The sequence below is a fragment of the Gymnogyps californianus genome, chromosome 7, assembly GCF_018139145.2.
Source record: "Gymnogyps californianus isolate 813 chromosome 7, ASM1813914v2, whole genome shotgun sequence".
NCBI classification, from domain to species: domain Eukaryota; kingdom Metazoa; phylum Chordata; class Aves; order Accipitriformes; family Cathartidae; genus Gymnogyps; species Gymnogyps californianus.
In genome coordinates this window covers 8,116,114-8,135,405 of record NC_059477.1, presented here as the reverse complement: position 1 = coordinate 8,135,405, position 19,292 = coordinate 8,116,114, and the positions used below count along the sequence as shown (strand labels likewise).

The following is a 19,292-nucleotide window of genomic DNA, read 5'->3' as shown; positions in this document are numbered from 1 at the left end:
ACTGTGGCTTAAAATAAAAGTAATAGCAATGCCTCTAATCTGTACTGGAGATGGGATAGGAGACTTGCAATCAGCTGAGCACAACTATAAATCTTGTCTTGTTATTCATTGTGCTTACAATATAATTGTACTAACACAGCTCACATTATTCCCCAAGTTCCCAGTTCGTGTATCTACCCATATGGCTATGCACTACCTTGCTAACGACTTTTGCAGAGCACTCAAGGAATTTAATTGAAGTGTATATTGTCATTTATATGTTATACAGGAAAGATGAAAGGAAGAAAGAAGGGATGTTCCTTACGTTTAACCTTTATCTTGCTGTTTGTCTGTATCACTGGGCATGCAACTTCTGACTTAGATGACAGCGAAGAAGAGGACGTTCTGGGTAAGAGGTTACAAAAAATGACACATAAAACTATCTCAAACAACAAAAACCACTGTTAAAATGCACTGTAGATGTAATTCTGTACTTGAGAATTTTTCTGGGAAACTTTTGAAAGTGGAACTAAGCTAAAAATGCACTCGTTTCTAACTAACAGGGAGATGCTCAGAATTTTGCATTAAGCTCTAGCAAAACTGCCTTCTATAAAGGATTCTGTTTCCCATGCTTTTTGGAACTTCTAATCCTAATCAAACATTGTGTTAGATATCAAGATTATTCCCTTAAAGCTCTGCTTTAGGACCCATGAAAACTTCAATGTTTAGGGAAAAGAACATACAGCTGGTAAACTCAGGTTTTATCTCCCCACACAAATGGAGCAGAAACATGATGAATAACATTGTAGACTGATGTTACTCTGTCCTGTGCACAGCTCTCGAGTCACAGTTAATTTCCAAAGTTTGGTCTAAAGATGATGCAATTACTACCCTAGTTGTTTTTCTGGGCCTTGAAGAAGCATTTTGTATAGCCCCAGGTGATTTAATATTGCTGGATAAATAAAAACTCACCAGTTAGAGATTTTTGTTAAGAAAAATAATGTCAGAAGTGTGACTGTTAGAACTGGGGAGGTTCTCAGATTCTTACCATTGTAAGATCATTGTTTACTTTCACTTCACTGAAATTAAGTAAGGTGGATCAAACTTCTATACTGGATATCATTGTGAAAGATATTTTAATTTCCTCCCAAACAATTTTGAGAAAGCAGATAAGGAAAAAATACATTTTTGGGGCCGTACTAAAATATTCTTCTTTCCCTTGCGAAAATGATTTAAAACTGTGATCTCTTTCTTAAGCTGCAGAGAACTATGCAGTGGATACTTCTCCAATTTGACAGGTCTGATTTTGAAAACTAACTGGGAATGCAGCTAAGGGGAACCTTTTTTTTAATGTTGTCGCTCTACTTGATCTGCCCGTGTCTTGTCCGATTTCCATCCAGATTATTTCTCTCTATAAGACTTTTGCAGCAGTGTTCCTTGAGACAAAAATATTAATTGTGCACAATCATGGCTATACTACAAATGAAGCTAGTGCTTTAGGACCGTGTCACAATTAGTCACCACAATTGAAGATATGTGCTGTTCCGCATTAAGCGTATGTTTAGCATGGTTGTGTAGTCAAGACTGTTTCATACAGAATAAATTTCTTTCTCTTTAACCCTGAAGTACATAAATGCCCTTCTTGTTTGAGGGCAAAGTCGCATTTATCTTTGCTTTGCCCTGCAACTCTAAGTTTTATAAAAATCCTTAGCCTAATCTTGCAGTTCATGAAGGCCAAATTGTCTTGCTTGTTAAAATAATACACTTCATCACCAGAACAAGAAATCTGCTGGATTATTTTTTTTCCCTCTGTTTACTTTGTTTGTGAAAGACAATAAGAAAATACTCTCAAGGAAATTAAATAGTCTTTTTATTGGGCATTATTTTATCACTGGTTATTTTACAGCTAGTTATTTGAGATTGTACAACCAGTAACTGATTTAATATGAGAAACAGTTCTGAACTTTTGGGCTGGTATTCCAAAGTAAAAAACAATCAAATGTGATGCTTAGAAATTAAACTAGGACCCTGTTTTTGTGACTACTGAAGACTCAGTTGCAGTGTTTAAAAAAAAAAAATAAAAATTGCAGTACTCTGTTTCTATAAAATGATTAGATTGTTGGTAATTAAAATTATATTTGTGGTTTCTTAAGAGTGAAATTCTGGTCTCAGTGAATTTAACTGTAGAAATTTTGTAGGCTGCAATTTCAGAGATAGCATTTATTTTCTGAGTTAGATGGTTATAAAACATTGACATATTTTACCCTAGAATTCTATAAATTTCAGGAATTAAAGGATAAAATAAATTGTGTGCATCCATTATTTGTAATGTCATACTTTTGGATCACGTTGGGTACAAGTGCTTTGTGAATCTAAGAGGGTTTTTCTTGTCTGTTAGCATTTAAATTACAGTAATAATCAAAGTTGCAAGCCAAGTCCAATGGGATAAAAAAAGATTCTCAATTTGTTCTCTTCTGGCAAAACCTGTCATTTTTCCACCAATAAGTAAGGGTAATAACAAAAATAAAATAACTAGTTTACGTATATTGTTCAGTAACACCTTATGTGGTTGGGAGCACTTTAGTTGATGTTCCAAAGCCTGAAGAAAGTGACTCACAAGTTGAATGTGCTTTTTCATTCGTATATGAAAGCTTATCAAGAATAAATGTGACTGCTTAAAGAAAGGATAGGAAACACATGGGTAGGAAGAGCACTGAACAGTGTGCGGGTGGGAAGCTGTCACACTGACAAAGATGGAGAAAGAAGAAACAGCTATTCATTAGTGACAAGGTGCTTAGTATTGATACCACTTATCAAAAAGAGACATTTACAAGAAAGCCTGGAGAGATAACAGCATATCTTTATAATTAAGGATAACCACAGTAACTCATATAAGGTTAAGAACCCATAACCTAAGCAAACAAAACCAGAAAGTATTTTACGTAAAAAGTCAGAAATATTCCTCAACAAGTTTTATTTTCCCAATTTAATTTATATAGTTCTGTTCTGAAAAGCAGCTCTGCAATAATATTGTTGTCTTTCATATTTATTGTGCCGTAGGTATAATAAAGAAATTGGTTCACTTTCTGTTTAAAAGGATGTATTTTTAACAACTAGCCCTGCAGATTCTCCTTAAGAGTCTGAAAGTCAAGTTAGTCTTTTATTATGCCTACAGCCAGGGGAAAAAGTATTGTTTTTACTTGGATTAATGTAAGAGGATTAGAGACGTTATTCACCACTTCTGGTTTTGTAGTATTATACTGCTTACTAGTAAAGTGATAAGTGCTTTGTATTGATCATATAAGGTCCATGTGCTCAGGGCTAAAGCATGACTAACTGCAGATTATTAGAGCTCTCACAATGAAATTGCTGCATGTTAGTTAATAGTGGCTGTTCGTGTGTTAAACAGCCATGTCTTGAGTTGCAAAAGTTGCCATGTGACTGACAATAAATGTGAGAATGATTGTGCTGTGTAGGAACAGTCTTGGCCAGTATCCTCTTTCTGACAGTTGCCAAAAGAAAGAAGACTGAAGGAATGGAGGAAGAAGGTAGTGACATAAAATATCTGCGCTAAACTTGTGCTCATTGTGAGCCATTTCATCAGCATTTCTTTGCACTTACCATAAACTATGGAGCGGAAAGATTGTTAAGACAGAGCAGTGGAGGCTTAGTGCCTTCTGTTATGAAAACCTATGTAGTTGATGTAATGAAGCCATGAAATTAAAAAATTGAGGAGGCGGAGCGAGAAGAAGCAGAGGAGAAGAGGTTTTGCTTTGCTTTATTTTGGTGTTAGTATGGCTAGTAATAACTTTTGTGTGATGGTGACCATCAGCTGTAACCATTACTTAATGTATTTCTAGCAAAACAAACTCGATTTTCTTGGTCTAGGGTAGTACAGTCCTATAATTCGATAGATTTTCTAAGACCAGATGCCTAAATTGGATGAATAATAAATATCCAACAGGGCCAGATCCAATGTGGAGGATTAAACTCATTTTCTTTTTAAAATGACAAATGCAACATGCTATACTTAAGAGAATGAATACATTCATAAATATAAGGTGGAAAATAACTGTTGAAGCACCTGTATAACAAGGTTATATTTGCTGGAAAGTAAGTGGAAGTTGCAGAGCATTAAAAAAATAATGCAATGTTGTTGTAAAAAAGGCGAGTAATTCTGTGTTGCATTAAGAAAAAAATAAAGCATAATTATTCCACTCTATTTGGCACCAGTAATGCCTCAGGTAGAGGATTATGTTCAGCTCTGGGCAGCACATTTTAACAGTAATCCAGACCAACAGGAAAAGATCCAAAGGAGAGTTGTAAGAGGGTTAGAAAGCAAGGCCCATAAACTTCTTTCTTCCAATCATTTTATTTAGTATAACGGTAATTAAGAGGAGACAAAAGTCTTCTAAAAGAAAGAAAAAAGGCAGACCAGAGTTGGGCTACTGAAGTGATGCAGTGAGTGCTAGAGGGCTGCTGCACCATGAAGTCTTCAAGCAGCCTGGGAAGGAGCTGAACCTGGAGACACCAAAGACTGAGAGTGCAGGAGGTGGATTGGTGCATGAATGGTGGACCAGAAAATCAAAACAAATTTACTATATATGGTTTTAAATTATTCTGTCTATGCACTGAAGGAAGCACAAAATGATTTAATACAGTAATAAAGAGTATTTAGGCTGTATATTACAATAAAGGCCTGTCTTGCAAGAAGGGTAGTGAAATCCTGGAACTGACTGCTTCAGGTTGCTGAGAATTCTACTTCACTGGAGTTTAAGAACAATTTGGACATCTGTCAGAAAAGGTCTCAAGGTATTTATCCCATAGAGATATGCGAAAACTTGAATGAGAAACTCCATTAAAATTCCTTCCAGTTTTAACTTCCCATGTTTCTAGTGAAGAATATTCACTGATCTGCCTGACAGATATCTTCCCTAAATGTCATATCTTGTGCTCTTCACACAGGAGCTAAAATGTAGTAGGAGCAATTTGTTCCGATGTTCAAGAGCAAAGGAGGAGGCCTTATACTAACAATTAGTTTTCTCAAGGTATATTCCACATGCAAAATGAGTACAGGCAGATTTGTATCCATGCAGATCTACTGGCCAAACACGCTTGCCTTCTCATCTGCTGCTCTAATCTGAGAAGGAAAGCTAATTTTATATCATCTGTGTGAGTTAAGTGATCCCAGGTGTAAAATAATGGCAAAGAATTCTTTCACTGTTCCCAGACACAAGAATGATTCAGTTCCCATGAATCCCTTTGAGACCTCTTTCTTCAGAGTCGCTTAGTTATTGTTCAAAGGTGGAGGGTTTGGCTCCTGGAGGTTTCACAGGGTACAGATTTTAGTCAAAGTATGGTAACTTTCTAGCACTCCTAAGAAAATAAATCTCTAATTGCCAAAAGGTGGGACACATATAGTCATTATGTTTGCAGCAGATGTCAGTACATCTGACAGTGGTAACAGTGTCACTGTGACTGCAGAGGAAAGGCCTTAGGAGGTAAGCAAAACAATGATTTAGTTCTTTAGTCTTGATGGGAAATAGGCTAGGAGTTGAGACCAGAAAGTTCCTAAGATAAACTCTACTAAGCCATTTGTTCATCATCTTTGTGTAGTTTTGCAACTATACTCGCAGACTATTTCTGTTTTGATAGCCCACAACATTGATGTGGCATAATGTAGCAAGCAAAATGAGCTGACATAACCCTATGTCTGAAATTCCAGTAGTTAGGAAACCTAGTAAGTTTTCACAATCTCTTCTAGACTGAACTGGGTCAATGACACAGGTCATGTAGGAGATCTCATTTCTTGTGTGCCAAGAAAATGACATGTTTATAAACCAGCTGCCAGCCCTCACCCCAACCGCATTTGAGTTGGGTCAGTTTCTGTGGAGCTCTGAATGTTTGATTTTACCATTTCAGGAGTTATTCTGAAAGTTACTGAAAACTTTGATGTTTTGAAGGCATTTTTTTCCTATTACTGAGTGGGGGAATTCCAAAGTTTCATTTTGCAATGCAGTATCCTCTCAACTTTTCAAGTTGGGCCTTTTTAACTCCCTTCCAAAGGATTCCCAAACCTGTTGGAAAACTTTAGACCTTTGAGGTCCAACTTGGAATCTCTTCTGACTTCTAAATCCTAATTCTTTGTGGACTCAGGAAGACCCAGATAAGGAAACTGGCAAGAAACAAAATTCAGAAATCTGTTTGGCAAGCTGAGTTCCACAGAAAGTTTACTGAATTTAACGTCTCTTAAAAACGTTTCTTTTAATTCATCCACATTTCCTATTAGACAGTCTTCAATAATATTTTCAAATATATTTTCCTAACTTCAAAATCTGTAAATATAATTTCACTAATGAGGAAACAGTCACAAACTATTTTAGGGACTGAATATTTAATGAGAATTTTGAAATTAGTCATCTTAATCTGTATTTTAACACCAAATTGTTCATTTTTGGAAGATCTAATTGTGTGTTACAATTTTTGTGTTGATGATAATTGTGTAATAAAGGTTGTTAATTTTTCAAGGATTTAAATGCTACAAGTTAAAAGATTTTAGTGCTGAAAATTGTTTCTTTCCTGAAGGTTTAATAGTTATAAGTGGCTCAAATGGAATAAAATTAGGAAACTTCCATTGACCTCAGTATTTATGAGGATGTCTCTCAGCTGTGCATTTCATTTAAAGATTATATAATAAGACCAATTTTATATGTTAAAATTAGATATCCACAGAGCAGGTAGGTAGTAGTTATACCAATTTCCTTTTTACCATGTCATAAAGCCTGATTTTTGTGGATTCTTTTAATTAAAACTGGAAACTTAATCTAGTTAGTAGTAGGAAGCTGTGCAATGATCATGTAAACCCTTGTCCTCATCCTTTTTTTTTTTTTTTTTTCTCCTGTTTCCTGGGCCACTGCAAAGGGCACTGATAGATACTTTTGCATATACATGTTAAGAGACATCAATGTTCTGATTAGCTCTGGGAGAAGGAATGAAAAATTTCAGGTCTGTTCTTCTGGCTGCTATTGCAAGCACACAAGCTCTATAAAGCTTTCAAAATCCTCTAGGGTAAAATAGTTCCTTGGAAAAGCAAAACAGGAAAAGATATTAAACCATATATTGATAAGGGAACAGTATCACAAACTGAATCGTCAGTCAGAATTTCCTTAGACATTGACAGTGTAAAAATTTGCTAGTGTTCTTCTTCACAATATATATGACAATTTTTAGAAAACATTCCCTGACCTAATAATGTATATTGAAAGACCTAGAAATGACATAATTTGAAAAGATACAGGTTTTTTTCACCGTAACTTTCTAGTTGTGTACTTCCTAGCTCTTGAAAGCTCTAATGCAAGAACAGTGAAATCAAAGAAAAGACGACAGTATGATGACCTTTCAATTGTACCCGTTGGGTTTATGTGCCAGTAAAGTGTAATCTGATAGGGGAATGGTGCCCTCTGCAGGGCTGTCTTGCTTAGTTCATCCCACACTGTTTGCTGTGAGACGTCTTTATGAGCTGTGTTCACTATTAGAAGTGCATGGAAGAGAGCACAAGGAACCCTCTTTCTGCCTTTTTTATGCAGGGGTAGTCATTGTGTCTTTGGGAGCTACTAGGATTTTCTCAATGTATTTGTTGTTCAGAATTGCTCACTAGCTCCTGTGACTAAGCCACTATCTGTAGCTATTTAGAGGTTTATGACGAGGAGTTGAAGTTTATAATATGAGCTGTTTTGGTTGAAAATTGAAACCACGCATTTGGTTTAATTGAATGGAATTTGTGTTCCAATGCAGATGATTATTTTCTTTTTACATTCATGTTTAGTGTGTTCAGAGCTTTACAGCCAGATGTTATGCAGTGCCTTTCTAGCCGAAGACGCAAGCAATCTCATTTTGAAGTTTTGCTCTGCAGTGAAGCAAACTAATTTAATAACAGTTATTCTGCTTTTCCTCTGTATTACAGATGCTGCTTTGCCACCACTGAAACTAGGGCATTCAGTCTGTGCCATGAAAGCAGATGAAGGTCCATGCAAAGCAATCCACATGCGCTATTACTTCAATATTCAAAGCAGTGAGTGTGAAATATTTGAATATGGTGGATGCCATGGCAATGAGAACAACTTTCTAACACTGGAAGAATGTCAGAAGAAGTGTGTGGTAACAGGCCAGTACCCATTCTTTTATCCTCCTATCAGCTCTTCATTTGCATCTGTTATTTCTTATCCACAAACCGTATGAATTTTGGAAGTAGAGGCACTCTTCATTTCCTGTTAATACAGTAATGTGATGCCTCTAATTATGTTCCCAAGTATTACACTGTGTTGTAGTCATGTGAATTATTTTACATTGTGCAAGCAACATTCAGGATTTGGAAAGATAAGTGTGACTTTTTTTAGTGGACCTGTGGAATAGATAGACCAATGCATGAAAGCTTATTTTCTGGCTAGAGACCTGTTTTGAATGAGTTCTTAAAGTGAAATTGAGTTTGAGGCTGGGCTAAGCTGGTGGGCAGCACAGATATTCTTTATTGCTTTCAGAGTGTCTAACCTAATTTTTGATCCCAGGTTTCTCCTTCACTTGAGAAACTGATAGAAGCTGTCCAAAATCTTGGACATCTGCTATGATTCAACATAATTAGAACTACAGTAGTAAATAATTATCATTAAAAATGTCAGTTATAGCTATTTGTCATAAAAGATCTGTTTTGTTGAAACCTCATCAATTAATCATTAGAAAGAGGAAAATGAGATCCAAAATATGATACACAGCAGAATATGCAGAAAGTGTCTTGTGAATGCTGTTTTTGCTATTAAAAACAATCCTTGTAATTAACTAAGGCTTTCAGCCTTGTGAAAGTAACCAACTCCTGTTCTCCACAGAAGTGTATGAAAGTTAGAAGATTCTTAAAATCGGAAGTTAATGCCAGTGGAGCTAGAAATTTGACAAGTTCATTTGTCCAGTTTTGCCTGGAGAGGAGAAGATTCCGGGGAGACCTTATAGCAGCCTTCCAGTACTTAAAGGGGGCCTACAGGAAAGATAGGGAGGGACTCTTTATCAGGGCACGTAGTGATAGGACAAGGGGTAGCAGTTTTAAACTGAAAGAGGGTAGATTTAGATCAGAGGTAAGGAAGAAGTTCTTCACCATGAGGATGGTGAGGCACTGGAACAGGTTGCCCACAGAAGTTGTGGGTGTGCCCCCTCCCTGGAAGTGTTCAAGGCCAGGCTGGATGGGGCTTTGAGCAACCTGGTCTAGTGGAAGGTGTCCCTGCCCATGGCAGGGGGGCTTGGAACTAGATGATCTTTAAGGTGCCTTCCAACCCAAACCATTCTATGATTTATGTTTTTAGAGACTGAAGGAATTCAAGTCTTATTGAGAGTTATTATTGACTCTCAAGTCTTATTGAGAGTTTCCTCTGGATACCTAATATGGATCTTGCTTTCATGGGAATTAGATGGAATGTGTCTGGCTGTGTAAACAGGAAGTGATAGAGGGAGATACTGAAGGGGGGGCAATAGAAATAGAAAGAAGATTCTAGAATAAAGAGCTCCTCAAAGGTGTGTGATAACCCTCAGATAGTATACCAACTATGTGGGTTTTTCCCCAAGTGAATTCATATATTGGATATTCGTTTATTTAGACTTTGAGGTAAGATAGAAGGATTCATTCTCAATAGAAGGTACTTTTCAGTCACATATGCCTTGCCCAGCAGCAAAATACGTCATTAAGTGTTACTGAGCTCAAGACAGTTACGCTGGGCAATCCTGCAGTAGAGAACAGTTTACAGGTTATTCTGAGGATGTGCAACACAATCAGATGAAAATTGTTAATCTCTCCTGCCTATTAGACATGTGCCCTGGTAGCACACTAATGCTATGCAGATCTCAGTAGGTGTCACTTTGTTTGCCTATTTTCATAATTTATTCTAGCCCTGGGCCTTTCTATAAAACTGGAAATCTGCTGATGTGCTATAGGCAGTGAGTTGGTTGTAAATTTGTACCTTCTAGGATTAGCATAGGTCACTTTCAAGCACAGCAAGTTTATATATGTTACAAAAAATACTTCCAGAAATTTCAGATGAAAAAATTGATTTCAGAAGCTCCTTTTTGAGTTTTCTGACCCAAACAGACTATATATATGACAAGCTGATTTATAACGTCATGCTTTGTCTGTAATAAATGTAAATGTCTCTGTTACCCACCTCCCATCCCTTCCAGAATTCACATCTATGTAGTATTTAGATCAGGCCTTAAATCTGTTACGTTGTCTGTTTCACAACACATCTGTATTTCCTGATAAAAATTACGATGAATTGTGTCACTAAATTTATTCTAGACATCAAAGTAAGTATCTGTCTCCCATCCCAGTGTCAGAGTAATGGCTGGGGCTGATGTGCACATTACCCTAAGTAATATTTTTATAATATTTGTTAGTTTTAATGCTTCTAATCCTCAGAATCCACAAACATTAATTGATCATACCAATAAGCCAGGTACTGTAAATAAGCAATTTGTTATCTTCCCTTTCACTGACAGAAAAAGAAGATGGTAAGGTAACAGAAAAATAAGTGAAGTCCATAGACTGTGTGACAATCAGAGCAGGGAGTACAGCTCAGGGTGTCTGGCATTTACTTGACTAGTAGGTATAATCTCTTCTTTTCTGTCTGTATGAACTACATAGTCTTGATACTATATTATATAGTCTTAATACCTATTTACACTCCCACAAGGTTGATCAAGTTTTTCAAATAGTTACAGGTGTTTAAAATGAAAGGAAAAATTACTAAAAAGTTTTTGCAGATTCTGTGTTTCTTTATACTACTTTTCAGCTGCCCATATAGGTAGCTGATGTTTCCTTGCAGATGTGTTTATGTAATAGAACAATTTGTTTGAATACAAACCAATGCAACAGCAACACATGTCATTGTCCAGCATAGGCTTTGTGAATTTCTTAAGTCTGTAATTCTGTTCTTTGACTCAGACTTTTCTCCCTCTGTATCCGGTCCAGCCACAGCAAGGGAAAGACTAAGTGACTATATACATTTATTATACGTTTCTAGTATGACAATTTCCAATGGTGTTTACAATTTACAGAGTAAAGCAGGGCTGCTTTCTTACCTACACAAAGTGAGCCAGAATAGTGTGGCTGAGTGGAACAAGGCCTCAATGGGACTGTATGTATAAATAATAACAAAATTTAACCTGAAGTGTTGTACATGAGCACGAAGTTTCACTGATTAGAAAATATTGAAAGAACAGCTAACAGAGGAAAACCCATCCTTCCTAAAAGGTATCCCTGGTCTTGATCCCTTTGATCTTTCCAGTGAGGAGACTGCATGCATTTTATTTACTCACTGTGAATACTAAGTCAAGGCATTATTTACCATTCACACCTATTTTCTGATCTGCTGGCACCACCATGCGTTTCTGTTATTGTACCTGGCACTACAGGCAATCCACTCAAAAGGAAAAAAAACAAAAACCCACAAATATGAACCTTAAATTTTAGAATGAAAGCAGATTTCAGTTATTTTTCTAATCAATTACGTTTTGCTTTCAAACAATTGCATGCTTGTAAAACTATCTCTGTCAGGATGGAAAAAAACACCAAGAAATTTCACTAACAACTTGTCAAAGTGAAAAAGATCAGATCACTCCATTCTTTAAGTGAATGGCAGTTTTTCAGTGCATTTTACTCTAAGGATTAATTTGAAACTTATCTTTTGATGGCTTCTGGCAAGATCCCCTACTGAGCCTCAGAGACTAGATGTGCTCCAGGGAAGAAGTGGCAAGAACCGGTCACAGTCTCACTCTGTTTTCAGGCATCATATATGGGTAAACGTAGTGCTAATGATATTAAAATAAGGTATATCTTGAAATGACATCCCATTGAGGAAAAATTATATGGAAAACTAATTCCTTAGTTACTAAATAACATAATGTAGAATTTCAAGTAAAAAAAAAAAGATAACATAGATGAAAGCATCTTCCTGAATACAAATATCTTGCCCTAAATGCAAGCACACACAAAGTTGATGAAACACTGTCCTACTTGAATCTGAAATGGGTCTTAAGCCAACTCTTACTGAACTGGCTGAGAAGGGAAAGAACCTTTACATCAGTGATTCAGTTTCTTTTCATGTTGAAGTCTCAGATACTACTAGAAGTGCAGATTACTATTTTGGTGCTCATGTACCTGTATTTGTTTCTTTAGAAATCACTTAGGATAAAAGCTGTTTACAATATTGTTCTTTCTCTAGACTATACTATTTGTGTCTTGGATTCTTCATACCCGAGTAAGAAAAATAGATACAAAAGTAGGACAGAATTCTAAGTAATATGTTTTTAAATCTTCATAAGAAACTACTGGATAGGAGCAGACGACAGTTCTTGGCAGAAAATCAAACAAAGCAGAAATTCATTACAGAGGAATGGAAGATCAGGGCTGTGCTTAACCAGTATACAAAACTAACACAAAAATGACATTTTGCTCCTTTTCTACCTCTGATGTTTTGTTCTTTCATTTCTACAAATTGTCCTATCAAAAGTTCTAGCTGTTCATGCTGTTAGGGAACTGAACCCTACAATATTTAAGGAGAGCAAATAGCCTTGTGCTGATTATAGCACAGCTTATAATCAGTAACAGATTCTGGTATCTCTATATCTGGGTCATTTTCTCCAACCAGAATATGCCAGTTTTAGTGCTTGTTAGTAAAGAAGGTAGGGATGTAGTGCTTGAGGCTTAAAAGGTAGGATTTGGTCTTGCTTTCAATTTGGGCTGAAGGTTGCCACCCACCAAACTGGGTGTAAAAGACTTAGATTTAGCGTTTGGTAAGCATCACCCCCATAAAGGTTTACGGCTAAAGAAACTGATGTCCTTCCTCTACTTAATCCAGCCTGGGCAGATTTTTGAGTGTTAATTAATATTACTTATTCTGTGTGGTTATCCAGAAGATGTATCTCTGTCAGAATTGAATTATGATATTTTTGTGACCATTCAAGACAGATTAATATAATTTTAAGGAGTTAAAAATTATTCAAATCATGACATTAATATTTTGCATAGTAATTGTCTGTTTATCTGAAAAATGGCCTTTCTAGACTCAAAATTCTTCCTTTGTCATATGACTTCCATGAGTCATAAGTTTCTATCATGGATTTAACTGATTTCCGCTCCCCCCCCTGCCCCCGGACAACCAGCTTAAAAGTTTCTTTCCATATTTATTAAATTTTCAGCACAGAAATTAATGAAACTTGCTGCTGAACTCCACAGTTAATACGTACATATAAGTTTAAAAAATGAATGCTGGCAATGTCATTCTAAGAGAACAACCTTCCTTAAAAGGCATTTTCTTCAATTATACAGTGTTTTGTTTAGAAAATTGTGATTAATCCTTTTCTAGTTATGGCTCCACAAAGTTTAATGAATACAATCTTTCAAGATAAAAAATGAAAATTTATTTTTCTTGATTAGCATTCAGTGTCAGAAAGACCTGGGATCTAGGATATGAAGATAGCTCTTCTTTTTCTGTGACCAGGCTGGCTTTTGGTACTTTACATCTGGTATCTGGTTTTGGGTTTCAGCTGGACCCACAGCATTTTTGCCATGCTTGGAGCAGGGTTGTTTGCAGGACTGCAGCTGCCAGTATCTCATCCAAAACATGTGACTTCCTAGTAAGCTGGAGTGTTTGTCCTAAATTCCAGTTTAAAGGCTAAGACAGAAGGCTAAACTGAAAAAGGCAGGGTTGATAGATACAGAATTTGGAATGAAAAGTATCCAAAAGTTATGATCAGCTGCCATGAGTGAAGATCTATAAAATTATTTCTTCAATCTAATGTTGCTATTTTGACTAATACTGTTATTTTGATTCTGACATATATGTTGGGTCAATATCTGGAACTGATCTTCTGGACCAAATCCTGTACTGGCATATAATTGACATAACTGCATAGAATAAAACTGAAAGTTATTTAAAATGAGAACTGGCTTAGTGTCTACATCTTGGTACTCAGCCCAAGTACAGTATTTGGTGTATGCATAATAGTGATCCAAGACTCTGCAAGTGTTGAATCTGCTATGAGGAACTGGAGCAATAAAGGCTCATTATTTCTGAATTCTCTGAACGAATAACAGCAGATAAAACGGTTTGGTCGCACACACAGTATGCTGTCGACCGTCAGCCATAAACCAAAGTAAACTAATGAGTTAACCTGCTTTTGCCAACATAATTCAGTAAAAAACCATATAATTCAGTAGATTCTTTTTGTTAAATCTGGCTCTGTCTGTGCAGTCTTGTAGTATATGGTTATATTCCTCTTACTTAATGTTTCCAGTATTTATTACTGCAGGAAGATCACTATTTAGTAACTGTAGAAATCAGACTGAAAAGAGAGTATGAGTGATAGGAAAATTCTTAAAAATAAAGAAAAATCTAAGAGATACTCAGACAATTATCACTGTGAAGAATGTGAAGGTCAAGATTGCTAAAAAAAAAGCTTAAGGGAAGTTATGCGATATATATACAAATTCAGAAGAAATAACGTGAATAGTCAAAGCGTCTGATTTTCCAATGTTAAGCATAAATACAAGAATAAATGAGCCAACATGAGTGAATTGCCAAGCTCCTTAAATTAGAACAACTTTTTAAAATTTTTGAATGAATAAGCCATCAAAGACAGAATTGAGTAACTCCCAGAACTGACTAAATTCCGTGCAAGAGAGTTCAGAGAGCCCAACTACAGGTTGACCGCTCCAAGACTTTCTAAGACAGCGTTCAAATTCAAGATGCCTGGTTCTGACTCAAGTCTCCTAGAAATCAGTGGCTACTTTTAAGAGGAGTTTGCCTATATGCTCCATTGTTTACTGGATATAAGTAGAATCACAAATGTAATCACTAGCACAAAGGTCCTAATTTTCAAGGCAGTGAATATATATCTTAGGCTACTTAAGCTTCTAACATGGGAAAATACCTACTGATAAAAGGTTCTGGACATGACAGCAATTCTAATGTCTATTATTTACACAGCAGATCTACTCAGAAATACAGTTTGTTTACAAAGAAGAAATTAACTCAGCTGTGGATTTGGCTTTTTGACTGAAAGCAGAAGCAAAAAGACACTGTTGACGTGGTAGTAAGATTAAAATATTCTAGGCCTGTATAAACTCACAATAAATTCTTCTTGTTCTGTGCCAGAAGGGTAGAGATCATGTGCCAAAGTATGATTGCTGATTTTGGTCTGAGGGTGACAGCTGAGTGAAATTAGTGAAATGGCCTGATGTGAGTGTCCATGGTTTAGGTCATGGGTTTAAATGCTGAAGGCACAGCCTCCTACTAATAGGAAGCACTGGAAAAATGATATGTCACTCTAAAGTGTATGTCATGTCTTTAAATAATATTTTTTTTAAGGATGCCAGCTGCATTGTCCTGGAGATGGAAGGAAAATGTATCATGACAGAATTTCTACCTGATAGATTCACTTTGAAAATATAACACAGGCATGTTTCCAGAAGAAAAATAAAAAACTGTGGTAGGATTATGGCACACAAGGGCAGTACAGCTAATGCTAAAAGCTTATTGGTCACCAGCAGCACCACTTAAAATAGGAGCCACAGAAGGTATATCACTATATAAAGGATGGTTAGAAACACTTGCTCTGGAATACGAGTGGAGAATAAACTGCTAAAACTCCTTTCAATTTTGGACTGTGAAGAGATTGTTATAAATAGGGGTGGTGGGGGACCTTATTAAAATTACAAATTACAGGAAAGGTGAGGATACAGATGGCTCAAGTATCTTCTGTTACTGCTTCCATAACAAGAAAGGGCACAGCAGCAACTCTACTTTCCAGCAGGAACTGTTTTCAGTCTGAGGGCTTGCTAGTAGGTACCTCCAAGCTGAGACAGGGCACAGCACTCCTGTATCCCCCACCCTCGCCAGCTGGGCAGAGCAACTGTATGTCACACACAAAGTCACAGAGAGGCTGTAGTGATGTCCTTTAGGTGTCTGACTTAGAGGCCTTCTGGGAAACATGGCATGAGAGACTAATGCATGTGATTTAAATTCAGATTAAAGTCTGTACTTGCCTTTGAATTCCCTTTTATTTCATGTTTCAAAGAAGGCTAGACCATGGGTTACACTGAGGCTTTACGAGCAGGTCCCTGGAAGATGTGTATCCACTGAAGCAGGAAGAGCCATCAGCAGTGGAAAGTAGTTGTAATATGCTTCTGCTACTGAACTGCTACTCTTGGCGTGTACTGTAGGGAATTGGTATCTTCTTACAGGGGGCTGTGGTAGCTAAGTAAGATGACCAGGGTCAGGCAAATATATTGCTTCATTACAGTATGATTGCATTTGCTTTCCAAAAGACAACTTCAAGCAAAGCATTAGCTGTACCACTCTATCCCTTCTCTCATATGCAAGAGGTCAGCAAACAAAGGAGACTTTTAGAGAAACTAGCATTTTATAATGCCATTAAGAAAAGCACAAGTACAAAACAAGAATTATGAAGCAATGCAATTAAGATGACTTAGGTGAAGTCCAGAAGCTGCTATCTCATGTGCCTTGCAAAATATCTCTGTAATAGAAAATGTGTAAGCTATCCTTGGCCACTTGCCTCTCTCAGCTGCCGAAAAATTTTCAGCCTTTATTACACATTGGCTGAGCTGGTCTCCCCTTGGACTCCTTTGTAGTTTTATGATTAGGCAGTCTCCTAGAAGGGGAAGAAGGTTTGTTTTCAATTGCTGAAAAGGAATGTGGGGTTGAACTCATATATCCAGCTTCTTGAGAAGTACAATAAAACCCAGGCTGCTCCCTTAAAAATGACAATAGCAACTTCATCGCTGCTAATCATGCACTGAAAGAACAGTGCAAACAAGTTTGTCGTCTATACTGCCCTAAAGATAGCTGGAGATACTTGGCTGAATGGGCTTTAATAGCATAAACAGCATAATGAAAACTTTACTCAGACACTACATAGCATAGCAAAGGGAATTGCGTAGCACGAGAGAGGTCTTTATTGCTAACTGGATCAGCTCCAAAGCTATTAGCAGTATCAGTAGCTACAGCAGATGGGTTAAGTTAAACTGCTAATTAACTAATCTGCTAATCCTCCTCAAAAGAGGAGTAAGATAGTACTTTCCATATCCTCAAGTTTCTAATATAGCAGGTCTTCTCATACAAAGGAAATGATACTTCAGTCCTCCAGAACAAGCTTTTGTGCTACTTCTCTAATAAAGAGAAGAAAGAAGGGGAAGAGGTGCTGTATTCTTCCTCCTCAGTGCTCATTGTCACTGCTAAGCAACCTGGTATCACAGGTGAGACTTAACATGTCTGCTTTTGCTAAATACTTTTCTTTTTATTTATATTGCAGAATTGCCTCTGAAGATGATGTTAGCAAAAATTAAGAAAGGTAAATATGTTTACATAGTAATCTAAGACTCTCATACCACGATAAGGGATTTAGCTTCTTTTGATAAATTCTTTATGTATTGTTCCAAGCTACCTCCGAAGAAAACCAGCAATGTCAGGCTAAAGTGAGTTCTTACTCCTAATCTTCTTCTTCTGTATTCATCAAAGACTTTGAGGACAGTTGTAGTCACTGAAGATGGTAGCTGCAATCTCTTCTCCCCAAAATAAACGCATCATGACGCTTTTTTTCTCTTTCTTCAATAAAGAGAAAAGAAGGCCTCTGCAGAGATTCAAGCATTGTATAATTAGCCATGATGTGGAACTCTTACTGTGTGTTTTGAGAATAATCTAAATGCTTCCTCCACTGTTAGCAAAAATAGAAAAAAATCACTCTGAAACAGAACTTTTCAAGCATTGCCTATGTAGGAGCTAACAGAGGTTAGGGCAGATCCCCTAATTACACATTAAGCAAGGGGGCAAGTTTCCCACTCCTGAAGGGGCAGACTGTTTACAGAAATTTAAATGCCTCATACCCAGACTTCCTAAATAGCCAATGCTTAAGCACTGAGAATCACTTGCCTGAAACACTGTTGGTCTGTTGAGGTAACCTATGTTCCTAACAAGGATATTTAAATTTGACACTTACAGTAGAGCTTGTGAAGACCTACTCCACCCTTCCCCTTTCCACATTAGAGACTTATCTGGATTGGGCCCAATGCTGGTAGCCAGAGTTCCCCGAATACAGACTTGAGTAAATTTCTTCACAAGTCAGCTCCTCTTTCTCTGCTTACCCTCCTTCATCCCTCCTTTCACTTGCTTCCTCTTGAATTGGTGTGCATTTAACTCCTTGCAGAAATACCAATATTTGCACATAGATTTTAAAATAGACTAATTAAATAATTTATCTTTACAGAATGGTATTTGGAATATTTTCATACTGAGATGATGGTTTTCTTTTCCTGTTTTCTACTGTCTTTTCCATTCTTAATGCATAAAAAAAAAAAATCGTGATTCTATGCTATGGAAGTTACTAAAGTTGATTTTCCACAGATGCTGCAGATGTTTGGCACTACTTCCTTTAAGGTCTGACCCTAGTTCCCTGCTTTTAATGACAAAACAGAACATATCCTGTTAAATTCAGCTCGTGGCTATCATCAGCCTCATTACATATTTACTGTTGTTTCCAGTAATGTGGTCTTGAATATTGAGTCTCTGGAGAAAGACATGGCATTTAGAAGTATAATACTAGTTTGTATAGTTAGGATTATATTGCCTTCATGACCTCTCTCTTCAAAAGTGGCTATAAAAGTTAGCTGTGAGCTCAACTTACTTGAACTTCATTTCCTTTTTCTGCAAGAACCATTTTAATATAAGGATTTTCTAAATGAAGAGCAGCTGTTTTTAAGAATCAGTGATAATCCTGTAGGCTACTTTACGTACCCTTATTATTATCCACCTTCCTTTCTCAGTTAATATCTGTCTAATAATCTTTTTCTGTTATTTCACAATATTATATAATGTTTGATGAAAGAATTGTTTCTGTAGCTCCTATTGTCTGTGAGCTCCTAATAGATGGTATATGGAATAGATACCACTCTGGTAGATTCTTGCCTGCTACCTGTCTACATAACTGTCTCATGACCATTCTCAGCTGAAAACATATTGCATGCCTTGCCCATACCTTCCATATTTGTTCGTCTATGTGAACTTAGTTTTGTAAATCTGTGAACATCAGTAGGTGCTGCATTTGAATAGTAAGAAATGTGAAATATCTGAACTGTAGAATATGTATACTTACTGGCAGAGAATGAAATTTGTAGTGATAAATTAAGCTATCCAGGAGTGCTTAAAATAGTTGATTTTGTTACTCCATGTAAGAACATTTTAGTGGTTTAATTTTACATGTGA

The 19,292-nt window shown here is 36.7% G+C and overlaps 1 protein-coding gene across 5 annotated transcripts in view; it reads left to right on the top strand.

Moving 5' to 3' along the window:
• TFPI (tissue factor pathway inhibitor) overlaps positions 1-19,292 on the top strand; it is an 82,915-nt gene that overhangs the window by 52,091 nt on the left and 11,532 nt on the right. For all 5 annotated transcript variants that reach the window (XM_050899770.1, XM_050899771.1, XM_050899769.1 and 2 more), the window contains 3 exons: positions 269-388; positions 7,943-8,143; positions 17,347-17,385. In XM_050899770.1, coding sequence (XP_050755727.1) covers positions 274-388; positions 7,943-8,143; positions 17,347-17,385 — 355 coding nt within the window. In that variant the 5' untranslated portion in view covers positions 269-273. The remainder of the gene's footprint in view (positions 1-268; positions 389-7,942; positions 8,144-17,346; positions 17,386-19,292) is intronic.